Raw genomic sequence first — 20,952 nt, 5'->3', positions numbered from 1 at the left:
CCAGATGGAGTTCCCGGCTGCTGGCTCCAGCCTGTCCAGCCCCCTTGGCTGCTGTGGCCATTCAGGGAGTGGCTGTGGCATAACGGGTTAAGCTGCAGCCTGCAGCACCAGCATCCCACAGACACCTACGGTATCCACTGCGCCACTTCTGATCCAGCTCCCTGCTAATGCACCTGGGAAAGCAGAGGAAGATGGCCCAAGTGCTTGGGCCCCTGCACCCACGTGGGGGACCCAGAGGAAGCTCTTGGCTTCAGTCTGGCACAATCCTGGCTCCCGTGGCCATCTGGGGAGTGAAACAGCAGATGGAAGACTCTAACTCTGCCTTTCAAATAAATAAATATATATATATAATTATTTTTTAAAGGCAACGGAACTGTAAGAGGCGACGACAGCGGTCAGAAACTCCAGGTGTCACCAGCCAGCGGTGCCTCGGGCCGTTTCTAGATCAGGGGTTTTGCTCATTTCCTATATCCCAGGAGTTCATCAGAACAGTGTTGCACTTTGTCTCCTCCTCCAATCCAGGAGGGCTGCTTGGAGGAAGCCGGCCGGCCAGAAGAAACCCGGGATGCCCCTCACAGGCCGCAGCTGCCATCCCCAGGGGCGCGGGTCACGTGCCGCGGGGGCGCGCGCAGGCAGCACCCCGGGGACACCCCTTCCCCGGCCTGCAGCCGGGGGCCCCGCGTCACGTGACGAGCCGGGCACCCGGGTCACGTGCCGGGGGTGGCGGTGTGAGGCTAGACTCGGGGGCGGCGGGCGTCCGGGCTGCGCCCCGGCGGGCACGCGGGGAAAGCCAGAGGCTCGGGGGTGCGGGTCCGAGCGGGCCCCGGCCGCGGCGGGCGGCGGCGGGCGGCGGCGGCGGCGGAGGGGGCGGCCCCGCGTCCGCGTCACGTGGTGCGAGGCGGGCAGCCATCTTGCTACAAACACAAACAGAGAGGAGCGGCCGCCGCGGGAGCGCCAGCGCCCCCTCCCCCGCCGCCGCCGCCGCCGCCGCCGCCGCCGCCGCCGCCCCCCGGCCCGCCGCGCGCCGCCGCCCGCCGCTCGCCGCCCGCCGCGCGCCGCCAACGCCCCAGGACCGAGCCCTCGCGCCGCCCGCCGGCCGCGGTAAGCGCTCGGCGGCTCCGCGGACCCCGGCCCGCAGCCGGCCCCGGGGCAGGCCCGCCCCCGACGCCGCGGCGGCCGCGCCGAGCCAGCGGGAGCCGGAGCCAGCGCGCGGGCCGCCGGCACGGACTCTCCCCGTCTCCTCCCGGAGGCCGCCGCCGCCTCCGCCGCCCGGTGCGTCCGCCCTCCGCCCCTCCCCGCCGCGGGACCCTCCCCCGGAGCGGGCCCGCCTCGGCGCGGGCTCGGGGTGGGGGGGCGGCCGGCGCCCCTCCCTGAAGGGCACGCCGTCCTCCCGGCCCGGCCCGCGCCGCCCACCCGCGCGCTGCTAACGGTCGCCCCTGCGGAGCCCTGCCCGGGCCCCTCCCGCCCGCGGGGCCCCTGCCCCGGGCCCGCGCGCCCCGGGCCCCGCGGGGCGTCCAGGGCGGGCGCTCCACGACTCGGGCCGACCTGGAAGGCTCCCCCGCCGCCCGTGCCCCCGCGGTGCCCCGTCGGTGCAGCAGCGCCCCGGGCGCTCACACTTTGCCTTTTCCTCGCGTAACTTTAGGGAGACCCTCGCCCCTGGTCGTCCCTGGAGTTGCCACCAGCGTCCAGGTCAGCGGCATCCCGGTGCGGGCGCGGCCGAATAAATACTTGCTGGCCGGATCCTCCCTCCAGCCACCCCAGTCTCGCTCCGCTCTTGCTTCTCCAAGCGCGGCTTTCCCGAGCACCGGTCAGCGCCACTGCCCCTCCCGGCTGACAGCTGGCCGCGGCGCCGGCCCCCACCCCCCCTTTGCTGCCGACCTGTGGGAGTTTGGGCCATGACTCCTGCCCCCTCCACCCCAGCTGCCCGGGTTCTGTGGGTCCTGGTCCCCCCACTTGGGGAGAGTTCAGGGCAGAGCTGCCTGGAGCCCCCGGGGACCTCGGGGGTCCGCTGGGGCGGTGATAATCAGGTGCGGGGGTGTGTGCCTGGGCTGCTGGCCACACACGCGTTGGTGCCGCGTGTGACACGGTGCTCAGGGGCCCTGGTGTACGTCGGGATGGAGTTTGGGAAAAGGAAAAGTAGCCCCACTCTGAAGGAGAGAGCGCGGGGAGAAGAGGAAGGCTGTGGGAGGGCTTTGAAAAGTCTAGCAAGAAATGTAAGCATGGCTCAAGCTCTCCGAGCGGGGGGCCAGCGGGGGAGTTTGGGACGGCCCCTGGCCCGGTGCACACCTGCCCCAGCCTCAGATGCTGGGTACCTGGTCCCAGCCCCCGTGCCCTCCCTTGTTGTCCCTGGCTGAGCAAGTGGGCAGAAGGGATCAGATGAGGTCAAGTGTGACAGTGGCTCAGAAGTTAACAGGCCCACGATTGCCAAGGGCTGTTGCTGTTGGGCGGGATGGCTCGGCCGGGAGGAACCCTCACCCCACCCCTCGTGGAGAATCTGCATCCCTAGGCAGGACCAGGTCACCTCCAGGCAGGTGTGGGGCTGTGCCGAGGCCGGAGGCTGCTGGAGGGAGTCACCAGACGCTGTTCTTAGCCTAGCCCAGCGCTCCAGGTCCATGCAGCCTGGGGGGAGCGCCTGGGACCAGGGTGCGTCCTCTCACCTCTCCAGTAGGGGGCAGCAGTGAGGAGCTAGGGGAGCAAAGGTACACTGAGGCAGGAGAGAGAGGACCAGGGAGGGGGCACACAGCTCGGACATAGGCCAAGTGCAGGGCCAGGAGGAGTGTGGCAGGCCAAGGTGGGCTTTGAGCAGCCTGCAGGAGAGAGACGGACGTGGTCCTGCCCACCCCCACCTGCCACCTCTCCCCTCTGCTTTGGTGGTAAGGGATCCAGCTGCTTGGGCCGCAGAGTTTGTGATAAGCAAACTTGGGACCTTCGAAGGTTTGCCTCCTGGCAGGATTTCAGATTCCTCTCGGGACAGCTGTGCAGAGGGAAGATGGGGGGAGGGTCACATCTGCTTTCTCTTCCATTAGGGCTGCGAACCCACAGGGCTTCTTTGCCCCCCTTACAGTCACTGCCCACATTGGGGCCAGAAACGCCTTTGTCAGGGGCTGCTCCGTGCACCCTGGTCCCCTGCCCGTCTGTTCCCCTCTGCTCAGGTGCCACCGCCCTGAGTGGCAGTCCCCTGGGGAGCAGAGGCAGCCCCCCCCCAGAAGTACCCTGCTCCCCTAGTCCTGTTAGTGTGAGGAGGGGGCGGCCCCTTTCCTGCCTTGCCCTCTCTGTCCCCGGGTCTCCCCCAAGGCGTGGGTGGGTTGGGCGTTTGCCCCAGTCTGAGCCACTCCCCTCCACTTCCAGCGGGACAGAGAGGACAGGACACGGGCCACCGAGGAGCCCTGTCTGCACCGCTCCCTGGCAGGCGGGAGGGTGAGTCACCCCTTTTTCTGCTCTCTCGGCTTCTGCCTGGCAGCCTGGCCCGGCCCCTGAGACCCGTGTCTGGCCCTCTAAGGCTGAGCTTGTGTGAGGGATGGGGCTGGTTTTTCCTGGAGTGGAGAAGCCTCGGGTCTCAGTACTTTTCCCCTGAAAGCTTTCTCTCTGGTGGTGAAATACGTGTAACTTGAGCTGCGTTTGTTTTAAAGATTTGTTTATTCGTTTACTTGAAAAAGCCACAGAGATCCTCCATCCACTGGTTCACTCCCAGGTAGCTGCCCCGTCCGTCCGGGGCTGGGTCAGGCCCAAGGCCAGCTCGCAACTCCTGGTCTCCCACGCGCATGCAGGGGCTCAGGCACTTGGACCATCTTCCGCTGCTTTCCCAGGCCATAGCAGGGGGCTGCATGGGAAGTGGAGCTGCCGGGACTCGAACTGGCGCTCCAGTGTGGGGTGCTGGTGTCACAGGTGGCAGTTTAGCAGTTTAGTCTACAGCAGCACAGCGCGGGCCCGTGAGCCACGGTTAGGCAAGCTCTCTGCAGCTTCGGTGCAGCCAGCACCGCCATTGTCCCCAGCGCTTCCTGCCCCCCGCACCCACCGTGTGCTGTGCCTCTGTGTGCCTGCCTTGCCTGGGAGCCTTGCCCACGAGCAGGCCTGCTGTGGCTGCCCCCTCGTGCCTGGAGGGTCTCAGCGTCCCGGCCTCCACTGCACCGCGCAGGAGGCCGTGGGGTACTTGGCCTCTCTGCTGGCTTTGTGTGCTGTGTGCCCTGAAGGGAGACGTTCCCCTGCCCCGGGGGCCGCCACTCCAGGGGCCAGCGTCTCTTCCCGGGCCCCTCCAGAGGGAACCCACTTCTCTTCCTCCCCAGGCTGTGGCGTCCTGGAGTGCATGGTGCAGGCAGAGACAGGCAGCTCCAGCCTCCCTCCCAGCCAGTGACGGAAGCCCCTGCGCCTGCCCCGACGCCTCCCCACTGCCCCCAGAGTCCTGTGCTCGGTCCACCAGGGATGCACCTCCTCCTGGGGGTCTCCCCTGTCCTTTAGAGGAGCCGGTCACTGCCTCCCGTCAGCCTCTGACCGTGACCTTCTCTCTGGTTTATGGTGAGGAATCCCTTGTCGCTATTGCTCTAAGAACTGTGCCCCCTCGGCTTTTTTGGTCGACTGACCCTGACGTGGGGCCGGGGGCCTGGGTCTGTCTGCCTGCCTGCTTGGTGATCCGGCCCGCCATGCACTGGGCCAGGCCAGCAGCCTGCAGCGAGTGCCCCTGCGTTGGTCCTGGGCAGCCTCCTTTCTGACAGCGTCCGTCAACTCCAGCCTCCAGGCAGCCCATCCGGATTCCTTTCAAGAGACAAGTCATTTTGCTCCCAAATTCCACCACTGGCCTCCTCTCCCTGGGATATTTGTGGCTCCAGTGGGGTTTTCGTTTGCTTGTTCTTATCTTTGCCCTGATGTCCACCTTGATCTTGGTTACGTCTGTTCCTAAACTCTGTGCCCTGCCCTGTCTGGACCTCCCACTGGGAGTGCAGAGGAGCTGGTGCACACTGGGCACCCAGGGGCCTGCGCGTGTGCTGGGCAGTGTGGGCCTCCGGTTTATGCAGGGTAGAGGAGGGCGGGGGCAGGGAGGCTGTGGGCCCCCGTCCCTCTCAGCACCTGCCTCTCTCCTCAAGGACTCTTCCCAGATGTGAGGGTCCCTCCCGGACACTGCTGAGGCCAGATAGATAGCCAGTGGCTTGAGGACCCGAGTTCACTCCAGTGCCGGCCCTTTCCGGAGAGAGCCCAGCCCTGCCCTCCCGCTGCCCAGGGGCAAGGCCGCCGGGGGAGGCTGGGCCCAGGCAGCACGGCTGTGACCACCAAAGGCCTCCAGCCCCCAGGTCTTGCCCACCTGAACTCTTCTCGGGTTAACTCATGGTGTGTGCAGCCACGTGGCTGGTGTAGGTGAGTCCTTTCAGAAGCTGGGTGACCCAGCCCAGCCCGAAGCCTGTCCCTGTGCCCGCGGGGCCGGTCGCCCACGATGCAGGTTTCTCCGCTGTCCCCAGGGTCCGGCCTTCTCTGTGCTCCACAGGTGTTTGGAGCGTGAAGCCCGGGTCCTTGCTCGTCACTCACCCCTGACCTCCAGGAGCCACGCCCAGCCTCAGCATGGCGGCGGAGACGCTCAACTTCGGGCCCGAGTGGTGGGTCAAGTGTGCGGTGGCGGGCGTGGGGGGGCCAGGAGGAGAGCACGGCGCCCCAGCCTCGTCCTCCTCTGCCCCCCCCCCCACCTGTTCCAGGCTCAGGGCCCTTTCCAGCGGCGGCAGTGTGGCCTCCCCGCCCGCCTCCCCTGCCATGCCCAAGTACAAGCTGGCTGACTACCGCTACGGGCGTGAGGAGATGCTGGCCCTCTATGTCAAGGAGAACAAGGTGGGGGCTGGGGGGCGTTGCTGTGGCTCCACTGCTCGTGGCCTGGGGCAGCTGGAGAACAAGGTGGGGGCTGGGGGGTTGCTGTGGCTCCACTGCTCGTGGCCTGGGGCAGCTGGAGAACAAGGTGGGGGCTGGGGGGGGGTTGCTGTGGCTCCACTGCTCGTGGCCTGGGGCAGCTGGAGAACAAGGTGAGGGCTGGGGGGGTTGCTGTGGCTCCACTGCTCATGGCCGGGGGCAGCTGGAGAACAAGGTGGGGGCTGGGGGGGTTGCTGTGGCTCCACTGCTCATGGCCGGGGGCAGCTGGAGAACAAGGTGGGGGCTGGGGGGGTTGCTGTGGCTCCACTGCTCATGGCCGGGGGCAGCTGGAGAACAAGGTGGGGGCTGGGGGGGTTGCTGTGGCTCCACTGCTCATGGCCGGGGGCAGCTGGAGAACAAGGTGGGGGCTGGGGGGCGTTGCTGTGGCTCCACTGCTCGTGGCCTGGGGCAGCTGGAGAACAAGGTGGGGGCTGGGGGGGTTGCTGTGGCTCCACTGCTCGCGCCGTGACCCACCAGCCCCATCCGGCAGGTCCCTGAGGAGCTGCAGGACAAGGAGTTCGCTGCGGTGCTGCAGGAGGAGCCGCTGCAGCCGCTGGCCCTGGAGCCCCTGACGGAGGAGGAGCAGGTGGGCGGGGCTGCGGTGGGGGTGTGGGAGGACAGGCGGGGCGGCGGGGCGCCTGGGTCCTCATTCCCGCCCTGGCTCCCTCCTCAGAGAAACTTCTCCCTGTCAGTGAACAGCGTGGCTGTGCTGAGGCTGATGGGGAAAGGGGCTGGCCCCCAGCTGGCCAGCACCTCCCGTGGCCGGGGCAGCTCGCGGAGCCGAGGTACAGGGGTGACTGCTTGGTGGGGGGTGGGCATGGCTGGAGCCCGAGCACTCGCAGGCGTGTCCTGGCAGGGTTCACACCCAGGTGTGTCCCCTCTTCCCTAGGCCGTGGCCGAGGTGACAGCTGCTTTTACCAAAGAAGCATCGAAGAAGGGGAGGGAGCCTTTGGACGGAACCCCCGGGAGATCCAGCGCAGCCAGAGCTGGGATGACAGGTGGGGGCCGCTGGGAAGGTACGGGCAGCCCTGCCAGGGAGCCCTGGTCAGAGACCTCTGGGCCCTGCCCCGCCCCTTATCCTGATTTTTTTTTTTTTTTTTAAGATTTACTTTAATTATTTGAAAGACAGTTACAGAGAGAGGTAGAGAGAGATTAGTCTTCCATCTGCTGGTTCACTCCGCAAATGGCCGCAATGGCTGGAGCTGAGCCAATCTGGAACCAGGACCTTCTTCGGGGTCTGCTATGGGTGTGTGTGTGTGTGTGTGTGTGTGTGTGTGTATGTACGTGCATGCATGTGCATGTGCAGGGGCCCAAGTGCTTGGGCCATCCTCTGCTGCTTTCCCAGGTGCATTAGCAGGGAGCTGGATTGGAAGTGGAGTAGCCAGGACTTAAACTGGCACCCGTATGGGATGCCGGTGCTGCGGGCCAGTGCTTTACCTGCTGCCCCACAGTGCCACCCCCCACTGTCTTTCCTTTCTCCCTGTGACCTTCCATCCTGTGTGCCCTGTCCCCGCCCCCCCGTCCCCTCTCCACCTTTCTCGGGGCAGAGTGGACGAGGTGCACAGCTGTCTGCAGTGTGGGAAGGGACACTGTCCTTTTTCTGAACAGCCCCTTTTCTTCCTGCAGAGGTGAGAGGCGGTTTGAGAAGTCAGCAAGGAGGGATGGAGGTAGGAAAAGGCGAGGACCTGGCCGGGCGACCCGGGGTGGAGTGGGGGCGCAGTAGGGGCGCGGCCGCTGTGGCTCCTCCGCCGCAGGAGGAGCACTGGCAGGAGTCTGCTGGCCCGGCTGCCCTCTGAAGACCGTCTCTTCCCGTGCTCAGCGCGATCCGGGTTTGAGGAGGGCGGGGCCGGCCCGAGGAAGGAGCACGCTCGCTCGGACAGTGAGAACTGGCGCTCTCTGCGCGAGGAGCAGGAGGAGGAGGAGGAGGGCAGCTGGAGGCTCGGGGCGGGGCCCCGGCGGGACGGAGATCGCTGGCGCTGTACCAGCCCTGGTGAGACTGGGGCATGGGCAGCACGGTGAGGGCGGGCGGAGCTGGCTGGGAGCAGACCTGGCCCTGCAGGGTCTGGTGCGCTGCAGAGGAGGGGAGGCCCTGCCCGCTCTCAGATGCTAATTCTCTGACTTTGGCCCAGATGGCGGCCCTCGCTCTGCAGGCTGGCGGGAGCACGGCGAGCGGCGGCGCAAATTTGAGTTCGATTTGCGAGGCGGGGATCGAGGAAGCTGCAGTGAAGAGGAGGGGCGGGGCGGGGGAGGCGCCTCCCACCTCCGGCGGGGCCGCGGGCCTGACGGCTTTGAGGACGACAAGGACGGGCTCCCCGAGTGGTGCCTGGACGATGAGGAGGAGGAGATGGGCACCTTCGACGCCTCTGGGGCCTTCTTGCCTCTCAAGGTACCTGGGGAGCCTGTGCTCGGCCGGGGGGCGTGGCCGCTGCGCCCTCCACCCACACGTCTGCCCCACCCCCTCCCCCACAGAAGGGCCCCAAGGAGCCCATTCCAGAGGAGCAGGAGCTTGACTTCCAGGGTCTGGAGGAAGAGGAGGAGGAGCCTTCAGAAGGGCTGGAGGAGGAGGGACCTGAGGCAGGTGAGTGTCGGCGTGGGCTAGGGGGGTGCCAGGCAGGCAGGGGGCCGTCACAGGCTGTCCTGCGGCCCCTGCTGCTAGGATCAGATGAGCTGGTGCTGAGAGATGAGGGAGAGACTCGGGAACAGCAGATCGAGCTCCTGAAGGTAGCGCGGCCGACAGAGGCCCTCGCCGCGGCTGTGGAGCAGGTGTTAGGGGCCCGATGTGTGACGGCCCTGCCGCGGTGTGGCCCTTGGCTGTGTTTATGCTCTCGCATTCCCCCCGGACCAAGTGGGACTTGCTGCCTCTCGTGGGAACTCCAGGTCCAGCCCCCCGTTCTTGGGGTCTCAGCCCCGCCGTCACCCCTCTCTTGCAGGTGGGAAGGAGCTGACCCCGCTTCCTCTGCAGGAGGACAAGTCCAGCTCCCCGTCGCCTCTGGCCACCTTGGGCCCGCTCTGGGGAACCAATGGAGACGGGGAAGAAGCTGTGGAAAAAGAGCTTCCAGCTGCTGAAGGTCGGGGGCGGGGGCTGGTAGGGAAGGCACGCCCCTCGAGGGGGGGTACACTGGGCATGTGCAGTGGGGGCTACAGAGGGCCCGCTCTTCTGGAGTGGCAGGGATAGGGGGCCAGGCCGTCCCCCTCCTGCCTCCCATCCCACCTTTTTCTGTTTGTTTTTCCCAGGGGATGAGATGAGGGGAATCCCGCTGAGTCCTGGGGGGGCCTCACCCCCTGGCCCGCCTGGAGATCTGGAGGATGAAGAGGGCTTAAAGCACCTGCAGCAGGTGCGGGGGCGCCTGACAGCACGAGACCCTCGCTTCCAAGGCCACAGAGAGCCGCTGTGCCCCTGTCCCCGTCCCAGATTCCAGCCTTTTCCTAATTGTGTCCTGCCTTGTCCACACCCTGGCCTCCTGACCCCAACCCCAGCCCCATGCCGAGGCGGCTGAGCCTGACCTCTCTTCCTGGGCTCCCAGGAGGCGGAGAAGCTGGTGGCCTCCCTGCAGGACAGCTCCCTGGAAGAGGAGCAGTTCACAGCCGCCATGCAGACCCAGGGCCTGCGGCACACCGCAGCCGCCACCGCCCTCCCCCTCAGCCACGGCGCTGCCCGCAAGTGGTTCTACAAGGACCCACAGGGGGAGATCCAAGGTAGCAGCAGAGGCGTGAGGGGCTGCTGGGGGCCGCGCCAGCTCCAGGTGTGCCCCCCCCCCCGACTCCCATGGCTCTCTTGTCGCAGGCCCCTTCACGACCCAGGAGATGGCCGAGTGGTTCCAGGCCGGCTATTTCTCCATGTCTCTGCTGGTGAAGCGGGGCTGCGACGAGGGCTTCCAGCCTCTGGGAGAAGTGATCAAGATGTGGGGTCGGGTGCCCTTCGCCCCAGGGCCCTCGCCTCCCCCCCTCCTGGTGAGCCGAGTTGTCTGCAGAGCAGGTGGGCAGGCGGGGATCGATGGTGGCCGCCGTGTGCACTGGGCATCCTCTCACGCAGGGAAACATGGACCAGGAGCGGCTGAAGAAGCAGCAGGAGCTGGCTGCGGCGGCCTTGTACCAGCAGCTGCAGCACCAGCAGTTTCTGCAGCTGGTTGGCAGGTATTTGGGGCCCCGGGCGAGCTCGGCAGGCTGGCTGGGCACTGGCTCTTGGGGCCCACTGCCCTGCCCGTGTCTCTGCAGCCGCCAGCTCCCGCAGTGCGCGCTCCGGGAAAAGGCAGCTATGGGCGACCTGACGCCGCCTCCACAGCAGCAGCTCACCACGTTCCTGCAGCAGCTCCAGGCTCTCAAACCCCCCAGGTCCGTGCCGCTGCCCCCGGGGTGTGGAGCTCAGAGAGGGTGGGCGGCAGTGAGCCGGGTCCTGAGGGTTTGTTTGCTCCTCAGGGGTGGGGACCAGAATCTGCTCCCGACGATGAGCCGGTCCTTGTCGGTACCGGATTCGGGCCCCCTCTGGGACGTACATACCTCAGCCTCATCACAGTCAGGTGCGTGGTCAGCAGCCCTCCACCCCAGGCCCTTTCTCAAGCCCTGGGTCCCCACCGTCTCAGCGTGGCCGCCTCCCTCCCTGGCAGGCTTTGGGCAGGTAGGGCCCTGGGGCTGAGGTGGCTTCCCACTGCTCCGCCTCCTACCCCGAGCCAAGGCTGGGCTGAACAGCGGGCCGCGTCCCTGGCAGCAGCTGACGGAGCCCTGACCTCCTGCAGGTGGTGAGGCCAGTCTTTGGGACATACCAATTAACTCTTCGACTCAGGGTCCAATTCTAGAACAACTCCAGCTGCAGCATAAAGTGAGTGGCGTCCAGGGCTGCCGTCTGCGGGGGTGAGGGGCTGGCCAGGCCGCACGGAGGTCGAGCCCCCTCGCCTCTGACGCCCTGCGGCTCTCAGTTCCAGGAGCGCAGAGAAGTGGAGCTCAGGGCCAAGCGGGAGGAGGAGGAGCGGAAGCGCCGCGAGGAGAAGCGCCGGCAGCAGCAGCAGCAGCAGCAGGAGGAGCAGAAGCGGCGGCAGGAGGAGGAGGAGCTGTACCGGCGCAAGCAGGTGGGTGCCCCCCCCACGCCCTCCTCACCGCCGCCCTGCGCCCCGCCTGGCCCTCACCCTGCGCGTCTCCGGCTCGGCTCCGTGCAGGTGCGGCAGCAGGAGCTGCTGCTGAAGCTGCTGCAGCAGCAGCAGGCGGCGGCCGCCATCTCGGGGCCCCCTGCGCCCAGCTCCCCACCCCCGCTCTGGGCTGGCCTGGCCAAGCAGGGGCTGTCCATGAAGACGCTGCTGGAGTTGCAGTTGGAGGGCGAGCGGCAGCTGCACAAGCAGCCCCCGCCCAGGGAGTCCTCCCGGGCCCAGGCCCCCAACCACCGCGTGGTAAGTAGGCGGGCCCCTCCGCGGTGGGCGGGGCCCCTTCCAGGTGACCTCCAGGGAGGGAGTCGCTGAGCCCGGACTTCGCCAGCCGGAGCCCTGGTTTCCCTGTGTGGTTTTGAAGAATCCGCTTCTTCCCCAGGACCCTCACCTCGTCCCTTGTCCTTTGCCACCTAAACCTCCCCGTCTAGCTCTCTGGGGTGCCGTTGGTTAAGCTCCCCTGACTGCCTGCCATTTGTAGCAGCTTGGGGGCCTGGGCACGGCCCCCCTGAACCAGTGGGTGTCTGAGGCTGGGCCACTGTGGGGCGGGCCCGACAAGAGTGGGGGCGGCAGCGGCGGCGGCGGCCTGGGGCTCTGGGAGGACACCCTGAAGAGCAGTGGGAGCCTGGCCCGCAGCCTGGGCCTGAAGAACAGCCGGAGCAGCCCGTCCCTCAGGTGGGTGCGGGCACCCCGAGGGCTCCGGTGGGCACAGGCGGGTGGCGGCAGAACCGCTGACGCCTGCCCCTCCTCGGCCCGCTCAGTGACTCCTACAGCCACCTGTCAGGCCGGCCTGCTCGCAAAAAGACGGAGGAGGAGGAGAAGCTGCTGAAGCTGCTTCAGGGCATCCCCCGGCCCCAGGACGGCTTCACCCAGTGGTGTGAGCAGATGCTGCACACGCTGAGCACCACGGGCAGCCTGGACGGTGCGGGCGGCTGCAGCCCGGGGGGGGGGGGGGGCTGGGCCAGGGCTGGCTGCAGCGGGCCTGACTCCCCGCTTCCTGCCCCGCAGTGCCCATGGCTGTGGCGATCCTCAAAGAGGTGGAATCCCCCTATGACGTCCACGATTATATCCGTTCCTGCCTGGGGGACACGCTGGAAGCCAAAGAATTTGCCAAACAGTTCCTGGAGCGGAGGGCCAAGCAGAAAGCCAGCCAGCAGCGGCAGCAGCAGCAGCAGGTGGGTCGTGGGGCCCTGGGCCGCGGGGCAGGCCGCCCAGCGCCCACTGCTGCCTCACTCTGCTCCGCTCTCCTAGGAGGCCTGGCTGAGCAGTGCCTCCCTGCACACGGCCTTCCAGACCAACCACAGCACCAAACTCGGCCCCGGCGAGGGCAGCAAGGCCAAGAGGCGGGCGCTCATGCTGCACTCAGACCCCAGCATCTTGGGTGAGCCAGGGCCGGGGCCGGGCCGGAGCTGTGCTTCGTTTGCCCGGGGCAGGAGGGGCCTGGTGGAGCTCAAACCCAGCTTCTCCCCGGCTTCAGGGTACTCCCTGCACGGATCTTCTGGTGAGATCGAGAGCGTGGACGACTACTGAGCAGCCCGTCCCACCAGCCCCCGGGGCTGCAGGCGCAGCTTGGACCCGAGGGTCCCCAGCCTGCAGGCTCCTCACAGGAGCATAGGAGGCAGCAGGGGCAGGGTCCCCAGCACTTGTTACAAACCACACGATGCACCTTAACTCACCCACCACGAGGCACTTTACAGATTGGGGGAGGGGTTTTTGTTTTCTGTTTTTTATTTTAAACGACGTTGAAGAAAATGTTAGGAGAGACAAAAAAACATGGTGAAAAATGAGACTCTTAAACACCCTGTCCCCTGTTGGGGATAGTGGGCGTGACAATGGAAGGTCCACAGAGGTTGGTTGGTTTTTTTTTTTGTTTTTTTTTTTTTGTTGTTGTTTTGTTTTTTGTTGTTTTTTAAGAAAAAAAGAAAAATAATGAAAAAAAAAAAGTGGTTAGGAGGCTGAAAGGAAAACACACTGTTATTTTGGGGCAGTGAGGACAGAGGCCCCATGGCTGCACTTCCCCTCCTGCCCCCAGAAGGTGGGCCGTGGGGTAACTGGAAGCTGGAGTGCCAGCAGTTTGCACAGCGAGGCCCCCTCGGAGCCCCGCCCGCCGGACCCGCTGTGAACAGCTCGATGCTGCGACCGTGGCCGACCGTGGCCAGGGCGTCCCGGGCGGGGGCCGCAGTCACCCCTTGGCTTTGCTGCTTCGGGGAGAGTTGCACAAGTTGGACAAGCCGCCCGGCTCCCGGGCCGCCCTCCCGCACCAGCTGGCAGGGCAGCGGGGAAGAGCTGCGCGGGCTGGGGCTGGCGGCGGGACGCGGGATGGACTGGCCCTGCCGAGGGGCTTCCCCCACCGCTGCCATTTGGGGGACGGCCTGGGGGTGAGGCGGAATGCCCCAGCTCCTGCCTCGGGGCATGAATGTATTCTCCGGGCCCCAAGCCCCCGCCTCACCCCCGCCAGCGAATGGCCAGGAGCTGGAGAGAGCGCCGCCGAGCCGCACAGACTGAAGGGCAGGGAGTGGGCGGGCAGCTGGGGGCTGCAGCCCTGGGCATCCACGCGAGGAAGTGCCCGAGCTGCAGCGTGCCCTGTGGCCTGTGGACCACCCAGCCCTGCGCCTGGCCCCTCTGTTGACCAAATGGGAGAGGAGTGAGTGGCTTCTCCCCTTGATGCGTTTTTTTAATGTTAGGTAAGGTTGGGGTCGAGGACGGAAGTGGGCGTCTCTCCTGGGGTCGGGGGAGGCCGCCCTTCTGTCGCTCACTTTGAATTCCCGATGCCCTACCTGGGGTTGTCGCCATCGTTTCTTGGTTTCTTAGTAGTTCATCTTTTGGATTTCTCATCTGACTTCTCCCGTTGACCTCATCGCTGAGTGCAGTATTAGGGCGGGACTCTGCCGCTGCCTCCCCTCCATGAATGTATTTCCCCTTCCTGCCTGGGGAAGCAGGGAGCTGCCCCGGGCTCTTCTCCCATCTCTCCTCAGTGAGACGGCTTTTCTTTTCTTTTCTTTCTTTTTTTTTTTTTTGCACCAAAGTGGCAGCCGGGTCAGTGTTGGGGGACAAAGCTGGCCTCGGGGTGGAAGGGCCCCTCCACCTGCTGCGCCCTGGTCTCGACAGTGTTAGCGTCTGTGAAAAGACAATATTCTCTCTAAAGCAATAAGGGGGTGACGGGCCAGGGGGAAAAATGTCTTGCTGCTGCTGGCCCCCCAGCTCCCACTGCCCTCTGGCCTATGTGCGGTGGCTTAGAGGTGTGGGAGGAGACTCCTGTTGTGACTGAATGTAACGCCCCTGCCCCTGCCACAGCCAATGCAGGGGAAGGGGGGGCTCTTCCTGTCTCTTCCTGCCCCTTCCCCCCTCAGCTAAAGAGACTTTGAACTTAGGGGGCCCCTGAGCCTGGAGAGGCCTTAACCCTGTGAGGAAGTATAGGGGGAGCCCTCTCCCACCCCTATCCCCTTCTGAGAGTGGTCAATGTTTACAAGCCCTGAGCGCCCCAGCCCAAGGGCTCAGACCCCCCTGCTGGCCTTTCCTAGCCCGTCTTCCTGGGCCCTGGCTGCTCCCCCACCCTGCAGGGGTTCGGGTTGGGGCAGGGCTCTACCTGTTATTCCCTCGTCTGCCTTGTCCCCAGTCTCCCCCACTTCCACCCTGTGTGACCCCTTTTTCCTTTACCTGCCCCTGTAAATACCCCTTTCTCCCAATAAAACTCGGTGTGTGTTCTCCTCGTATGCCTGAGCTGCTGTCTTATTTGGGGAAGGGACAGGGAGCTGGTTAAAGAACCCAGGCAGGGACCGCAGATGAGCTCCCTAACTAAGGGAGACAACCGTGCAGTCAAGCAGCAGCCTGGGGTGCCAGCATCCCATATGGGTACCAGTTCAAGTCCCAGCTGCTCCATTTCCGATCCAGCTCTCTGCCATGGCCTTCTACTGGGAAGCAGTAGAAGATGGCCCAAGTCCTTGGGTCCCTGCATCCGGGGAGAAACTCCTGGATCCTGACTTTGGGTTGGCCCAGCTCTGGCCCTTGTGGCCATTTGGGGAGTGAACCAGCGGATGGAAGACCTCTCTGCCTCTGCCTCTCAAGTGAATATGAAACAAAAAAGCCCGGCCTGGGGCCAGGGTCTGAGTCTCAGCACCACTTGAGATTCCAGCTTCTTACTAATGCGCACCCTGGGAGGCAGCAGGTGACGGCTCAAGCACTTGGGCCTCTGCCACCCGTGGGGGAGATCCGGATGGAGTTCTGGCTTCAGTCCAGCCCTGTGTACAACAGGCGCTTGGGAGGGAACAGTGAACGGGATGTGCCTGCCTTTCCAAAGAACCTCCCTTACCTCTGACTTAGCCTGTGCTGAGGACGAGTGAGGTTTACCTGCTGAGCCTGCTGCTTGTTGGACCCTGCACCCCCAGCTGACTGCCCGGAGGTGGCAGAGACAAATGAGGAAGACACATGTACAGAGTTGGAATTGGTTCCTTTATGGAAAAACTGAAAATATAATAAAAATTAAAATAAAACCAGTTTTAAAAAAGCCAGCCCCTAGGGTTTCCACCCCCTGCCTCTGGCCCTCCAGAGGGGTGAGGCCCTGACCCCAGGGCAGCAAAAGGATGCGGGCTCTCTGCCCCTCCTCTCCCCCATTCCATCCCCATCTTTATCTCTGCAGTGGGGGGCCCCGGGAGGAACCAAACCTGGGTGAGGGAGCAGGGACCCAAGGCCCCGTGGCCCGGGGAGGGAGGCTCATCGTGTACCCAGCCCCAGAGCTCCCGGCCTGTAGTGTGGGCGTGGGCAGGGCCCCTCCCGGCCTGGGCCCAGCTGGGGTTGGGGCAGTTAGTTCCAGATTTTGAGGAAGGAGTCCCAGGAGCCTGTAGCCACAGCCATGCCATCGTCGGTGACCCCAAGGCAGCTCACTCGGTTGTCGTGGCCAGCAAGGACACCTGGGAAGGAGAGGGGCGTCAGGTCTGCAGCCGGGACCCCCCGCGCAGCTGGCCTCAGCACCCAGCCTCACCTGCGCGGTCACCCTTCATAGCATCCCAGATGTTGCAGTTGAAGTCATCGTAGCCGGCGAGCAGCAGCCGGCCACTGCGTGAGAAGGCGACGGAGGTGATGCCACAGATGATGTTGTCGTGGGAATACATGAGGAGCTCCTGGTCGGCCCGCAGGTCAAAAAGGCGGCACGTGGCATCGTCGGAGCCCGTGGTGAAGGCATAGCCATTGGGGAAGAACTGTAGACAACAGGCCAGGTATGTGTGTGAGGCTCGGTGGGGTGGGGGGGCCAGGGTCTGGGAGGGAGGGGCCAGGACTTACAGCCACGGCGTTGATGTCAGACTCGTGGCCAATGAAGGTCTGTCGGCACATGGAGTCCCTCACGTCCCACAGCTTGATGGAGGCGTCGCAGGCGCCTGACACAAAGGTGCGGCCATCGGGGGCCAGGGACAGGGACATCACATCCCCACTGTGTCCAGCGAAACCCACGGTCTGCTGACCTGTCTCAATGTCCCACAGGGCACTGGAGAGGGGAGAGGAGGAGAAAGGGATCAGACTCGTGCCTGCGAGAGAGCTGTGGAAGGGCCTGGGAGCCTCTGGTGGGGGGCTGGCACCCGGGGGGCCCACCAGCAGGGGCAGGGCTAGTTGCTTGGACAGCCTCACTCGCCCAGGGTGCACCTGCCTGCCAAGCACCGATGTGGGCACCAAGGCAGGACAGGTGGCTCGGCCCAGACTGCCTCCCCCTGGCGGGGCCTCACCAGGTGGTATCCCCAGAGCTGGTGATGATTTGGTTGTCATCCAGGAATCGGCAGCAAGACAGGTACCCTGGGGAGAAGGGCAGTCAGCCAGGTCTTAATAGGAACCGCGGTACAACCCCCCACCCCCAGCGCCTGTGCCCAGCCAGGCCCCTCTCACCAGTGTGGCCAGGCAGCTCCCGGCTGACCCTGACGTTGCCCTCTCGGGTCTTGAGGCTATAGATGGAGCAGATGTTGTCCAGACCCCCGCAGGCCACAAAGTTCCCTGAGGGTGCGTAGGCACAGGTCATGACCCAGGAGGAGCGCAGCGGGATGGCGTGGACCTGAGGAGGGGGGCAGGGCCCCGTCAGAACCCGCCAAGGCCAAGGCCAAGGCCCTGCAGCCCAGCCCCACCCCTGCTCCCGCTCCCTCTACCTTGTTGGTGGTGTAGCTGTCCCAGATGATGAGCTTCCCGTCCTGGGAGGCGCTGACCAGCAGCCTGGCGGGGGCAGAGGGCAGAGTGTGAAGCCCTCCTCTGGAGAGAACAGCCTCACCCTGGCCCTCCCATGGAAAGGGGGGGGGGGTCCCTTCTGAGACAAGAAGCCCGCACGCCCCTGTTCCTATGGCCCTGTTCGCCACGGTTTTCCCATACACCCCCTCTTGCTCCCATCAGACCTTCGGGGCTGACCCCTACAGATACCCCCGCCCCGAGCCCTGGAGCACCAGGCTCAGCCCAGAGCTGCAGTCCGACCACACACACACACACCTTGAGTCCGTCCCCCAGTGCATGGCATAGATTTTTGCCAGGTGTCCACGGAGAGTCCTCCGTGTCCTCATCTGGATTCTCCCCACTGGGTCCAGCCCAGCTGTGATCTGCAGGTGGAGGGGACAGGCTCAGGGAGGCCCAGGCAGAAGCCCACGGAGCAGCAGGCCTCGGACCTCCCACCCCGGCCCCAGCCAGCCCCAGAGTCACCTCACCTGGGTCAGTGTCGAGTCCCCACATGCTTTCCGCGCATCCTGCAAGACGGGCAGAACCAGAAAGCAGCATGAGAGGAGGAGTGGGGGAGGGCCGAGGCAAAAGAGGAAAGAAAACAGGAGGCAAGAGGGAGCAGGTGACACTGAGCGATCGGGGACCCCTCCCCGCCCCAGAAACTCTCCCCAGCCCGCCCCAGGCACTGGCAGCAGCACCCACAGGCCGCTCCACCCTGCCTGTTCAGCCTCCCCATCCCAGCCGGCCAGGCCCTCACCCGGATCTGGTTCCGGAGCTGCTCGGCCTCCTGTCTCAGTTGCTCCAGCTCACTCATGGCGGCGGGCCCGTGAGGCGGGGTTGGGGGCGGCTGGGGGCCGCGGGACGGGGGCTGGGGGAGGCAGCTCCTGGCCGCTGGCCCGAGGCCTGGGGGATGCAGGGCTGACGTCAGCTCCAAGGCCGCCGCCGAGGAAGAAGGGGGAAAGGCGGGGTGGGAGGGCGGCCCGGAAGGGGTAAGCACCGGGAGGGGGAGGGGCGGCGGCCGCGTTCCCCCCCCCAGCCGGAGCGGGGTCCCCAGCACAAGACAGACGTTGCGGGGGGGACTAACCCACTTCCCCAATCTTCCTCCCACCCCCCGGAAACGGAGCGGGAAGTGCAAGAGGAAACGCAGGGGAAACCCCTCCCTCGGACAGCGGCCCGGGCGGGACACCCGCGGCAGGAACTGGGGGGGGGTGTGGAGGTTGGGGGGGGAAAGAGTCCCTTAGAAAACAGACCTGGCGTCCGCCCCAGCCTGCACAGGCACCGCCCTCCAAGCACCTAATTTTAAAAGGGGCGGTGCCTCTTTAAATTCACCCCCACACGCCGCACACCCTCCACACACACACCCCCAGCTTCAACAGTGGTGGGGGGGAGACTAGAGGGGGAAGCTGGGCTGTTCGTGGGGTTGCCTAGGCAACCGTCACCCGGACTGAGAGCACCTCATTGGAGAAGTGCCCCCACCCGAGCCCCGTTGCCAAGGCAACCGCATCCACGGCAGAGACCTGTAGGGTGGGTGACCCCACCCCCGGCCCCATCGCCCCCGCCCGACCCAGCCTCCCGCCTCTCTGCAGAACCGGCCGGGGTGGCTGTTTACAGGATTTGGGAAAAGCCGATTGGGCCCTAATAGGTTCGGGACGGCTCACCCCGGATAATCCCCGAGCCGGCTGCGCTCCATTAGCCGTCCGCCGCGGGTGGGGCTGGCAGCCCCACGCCACGGTTCCCTCCGGCCCCGGGGCCGCCCGGCGCGCCGCGCCGCGCCCGCGGGAAGCCCGGGGGAGCCGCTCTCCAGTAATTAGGGCTCCAAAGAGAGGCCCGCGGCCCCGAGGCGCCGAGCTGCTCTCTCCCAGGCGCCGGCGGGCAGCCCCAGGCGGCGCGGCCCGGAACCCCCTCGGCACCCCAGGAGGCCGGCCCCGCGGACCCGGCGTCGGGCCCCCCTCGGACACCTGTGTGATCCGGCCATGCACTCTGCCGCCCCGGGCGCCCCCACCCAGCTTCCACTTCCCCCAGGCGCTGGGCGTTCCTCTTCCCCACGGATATCCCCCCCCAACACACACACACCCGCTCCAAGATCAGCTGTCTAAAGGTGGGGGGCACAGCCCCCTACCCACACCCACACCGGGCACGGACAAAGCCTCTTCCTCCCTGCTGCCAAGCCCAGGCCAGGAGGAAGCCGCTGGGGGCGGGGGCGACCCTCCCAGCCCTCAGTCCCCATCACCCTCCAGCGCCCCCTCGGCAGCCCCCGGAGCCGGGGGACACAGAGCCCAGGGCCCCCAACACCGCCGGGGGGCGTCACCGCCTCCGCAGGTCTAGCGAGGCGACAGGGAGGGGACGGAGGGGGGTCCTCGGCTCTGGCGGCTGGAAGGCGCGGGCTGGGGCCGCGCTGCGAAGCGCCGTGGGCCTGGGCCCTCCCGACCTCCATTTTGCCCAAAAGCAAGCCGGGTCCTTGGGGAGTCGTCGCCCGGGGACAAGGCTCGGGGATCGGTCTTGCACAGGGCCCCCGGGGGCGCGTGCCGGGGTCTCGGGCTTCGGGGTCGTGGGGTCAGAATCGGCCGACAGAACCCCAGCGGGGTAGGGTGGAGACGCGCGCGGCCTGGCCCGCCTCGCCCAGAATTCTGGAGTTTTGCAAGGCGAATGCGGGAGAGAACCCCACGGGCGCTACCCCGGGGGGCAGGCGGGCAGGGGCAGTGGGGAAAGGGGGCGGGACGGGGGCCTGAGGGAAGCCCGGAATCTAGCCCAGCCCCTCACCCCCCCCCCAACTTATAAGGAAGCAAAAAGCAAGGCGGGGATGGGACTGGGTCTGGGGTCGGAAAAAAGGCCACTGATGGTGCAAGGGACGCATGCATTCCCGGGGACGAGGGTCCCCCAGTTCCCCTTCCGGGTTTGGGAGCGACGAGGCCGGAGGAAGGGAGGGGAGGGGAGGTCTGAGGAGTTACGTCCGCTCCCGAGAGGCCAGACCCGGGAGACAGCAGGAAGGGACGTGCCCCTGTGGGAATTTGGGGCTGGGGGGGATGAGGACTCCTTTTGTCAGCGGAGGTACCTGTGGCGGTGGGCCTCTGCGAAGGGGTCGCTTCCTCCGCGGCGGAGGCGGCGGCGGCGGCGGCGGCGACGACGCGGATGGATTTCCTCAGTCACCCCAACTCAACCGTCCAGCGCCGCTCTCCCCAGAGCGGAGGGATCCCGCCCGCCAGTGACGCGGCCCTCGCCGCCGCGCCCAGGGCCCGGCCGGGCGAGACCAACTGTTCCGTGGGGGGGTATCTACAAGAGAAAACACTACGTAAGGGACAGAGACGGACTTAGTTACTCCAAATAGCTTACGCTCTACTACTCCGACGCAAAGCGGGCCACAATAATGGACTTTTTTGCAGAAAAGGGGTAACACACTCCCCCCCCGAGACTGCCAGAGGTGGTACCGGCACGGGCGAGGGTGAAGCCGCTCTCTGGTCACGTGACAGGCCTCCCGCCCCTCCTGGGTTGGGCGGTTCCAGACTGGGAAGGGGCGCTCGAAGCCCTAGTTCTCGGCATGGCCACGCCCCCATCCTGGTGAGGCCACGCCCCTCCTCGGAGGGGGTGGAGCTAGAGAGACCCGGACGGGCCTGGGACGGGGCCCACCTGGAGGTGGCCAGAGGGAAGACAGCGATTCTGCAAGTCCCGGTCGCCTGGGAACGCCGCTGTCGGGGTCTTGCGCAGGGGGCTGCGTGCCTCCGTAACGCCTCTTGTCTGCTGAGCTCCATCCGTGCGCTAT

General features: G+C 66.1%; 2 protein-coding genes across 14 annotated transcripts; one reads left to right on the top strand and one right to left on the bottom strand.

The window, feature by feature from the left end:
- The first annotated feature begins 721 nt into the window (after window positions 1-721).
- On the top strand, window positions 722-14,728 carry GIGYF1 (GRB10 interacting GYF protein 1). 11 transcript variants are annotated; one of them, XM_051847699.3, is made up of 29 exons: window positions 725-1,272; window positions 1,643-1,689; window positions 3,349-3,417; window positions 4,284-4,512; window positions 5,079-5,346; window positions 5,474-5,582; window positions 5,679-5,808; window positions 6,374-6,469; window positions 6,557-6,668; window positions 6,773-6,881; window positions 7,510-7,550; window positions 7,703-7,873; window positions 8,013-8,269; window positions 8,353-8,461; window positions 8,814-8,951; window positions 9,118-9,218; window positions 9,408-9,579; window positions 9,668-9,834; window positions 9,932-10,017; window positions 10,099-10,215; window positions 10,300-10,400; window positions 10,617-10,699; window positions 10,797-10,946; window positions 11,034-11,261; window positions 11,497-11,690; window positions 11,777-11,937; window positions 12,024-12,190; window positions 12,267-12,396; window positions 12,493-14,728. In XM_051847699.3, exons 6-29 carry the CDS (start codon window positions 5,548-5,550, stop codon window positions 12,543-12,545), a joined length of 3,108 nt encoding a protein of 1,035 aa, XP_051703659.3. In that variant the 5' UTR covers window positions 725-1,272; window positions 1,643-1,689; window positions 3,349-3,417; window positions 4,284-4,512; window positions 5,079-5,346; window positions 5,474-5,547; the 3' UTR covers window positions 12,546-14,728. The 11 variants fall into 11 exon arrangements, with proteins under 11 accessions (XP_089177160.1, XP_089177159.1, XP_051703659.3 ...); XM_051847698.3 differs by having other exon boundaries at window positions 9,917-10,017; window positions 11,500-11,690; XM_051847688.3 differs by having other exon boundaries at window positions 992-1,272; window positions 9,917-10,017.
- Window positions 14,729-15,443: 715 nt separating this feature from the next.
- GNB2 (G protein subunit beta 2) lies at window positions 15,444-20,350 on the bottom strand. 3 transcript variants are annotated; one of them, XM_070064442.2, is made up of 11 exons: window positions 20,248-20,350; window positions 18,446-18,488; window positions 17,953-18,098; window positions 17,684-17,722; window positions 17,472-17,578; window positions 17,141-17,204; window positions 16,887-17,049; window positions 16,730-16,796; window positions 16,293-16,494; window positions 15,994-16,210; window positions 15,444-15,922 (listed from the first exon to the last, which is right to left on the bottom strand). In XM_070064442.2, the coding sequence occupies exons 3-11, from the start codon at window positions 18,007-18,009 to the stop codon at window positions 15,816-15,818; spliced, it is 1,023 nt and encodes a 340-aa protein (XP_069920543.1). In that variant the 5' UTR covers window positions 18,010-18,098; window positions 18,446-18,488; window positions 20,248-20,350; the 3' UTR covers window positions 15,444-15,815. The 3 variants fall into 3 exon arrangements, with proteins under 3 accessions (XP_069920543.1, XP_089177162.1, XP_089177161.1); XM_089321036.1 differs by lacking the exon at window positions 18,446-18,488 and having other exon boundaries at window positions 18,854-20,350; XM_089321035.1 differs by lacking the exon at window positions 18,446-18,488.
- Between the last annotated feature and the right edge of the window lie 602 nt (window positions 20,351-20,952).

This window comes from Oryctolagus cuniculus, chromosome 19 (genome assembly GCF_051225735.1).
Source record: "Oryctolagus cuniculus isolate XC-2025 breed Fujian yellow rabbit chromosome 19, ASM5122573v1, whole genome shotgun sequence".
In the NCBI taxonomy this organism is placed as follows: Eukaryota; Metazoa; Chordata; class Mammalia; order Lagomorpha; family Leporidae; genus Oryctolagus; species Oryctolagus cuniculus.
Note: the sequence above shows the minus strand (reverse complement) of the source record. Positions and strands in the feature narration are given on the sequence as shown.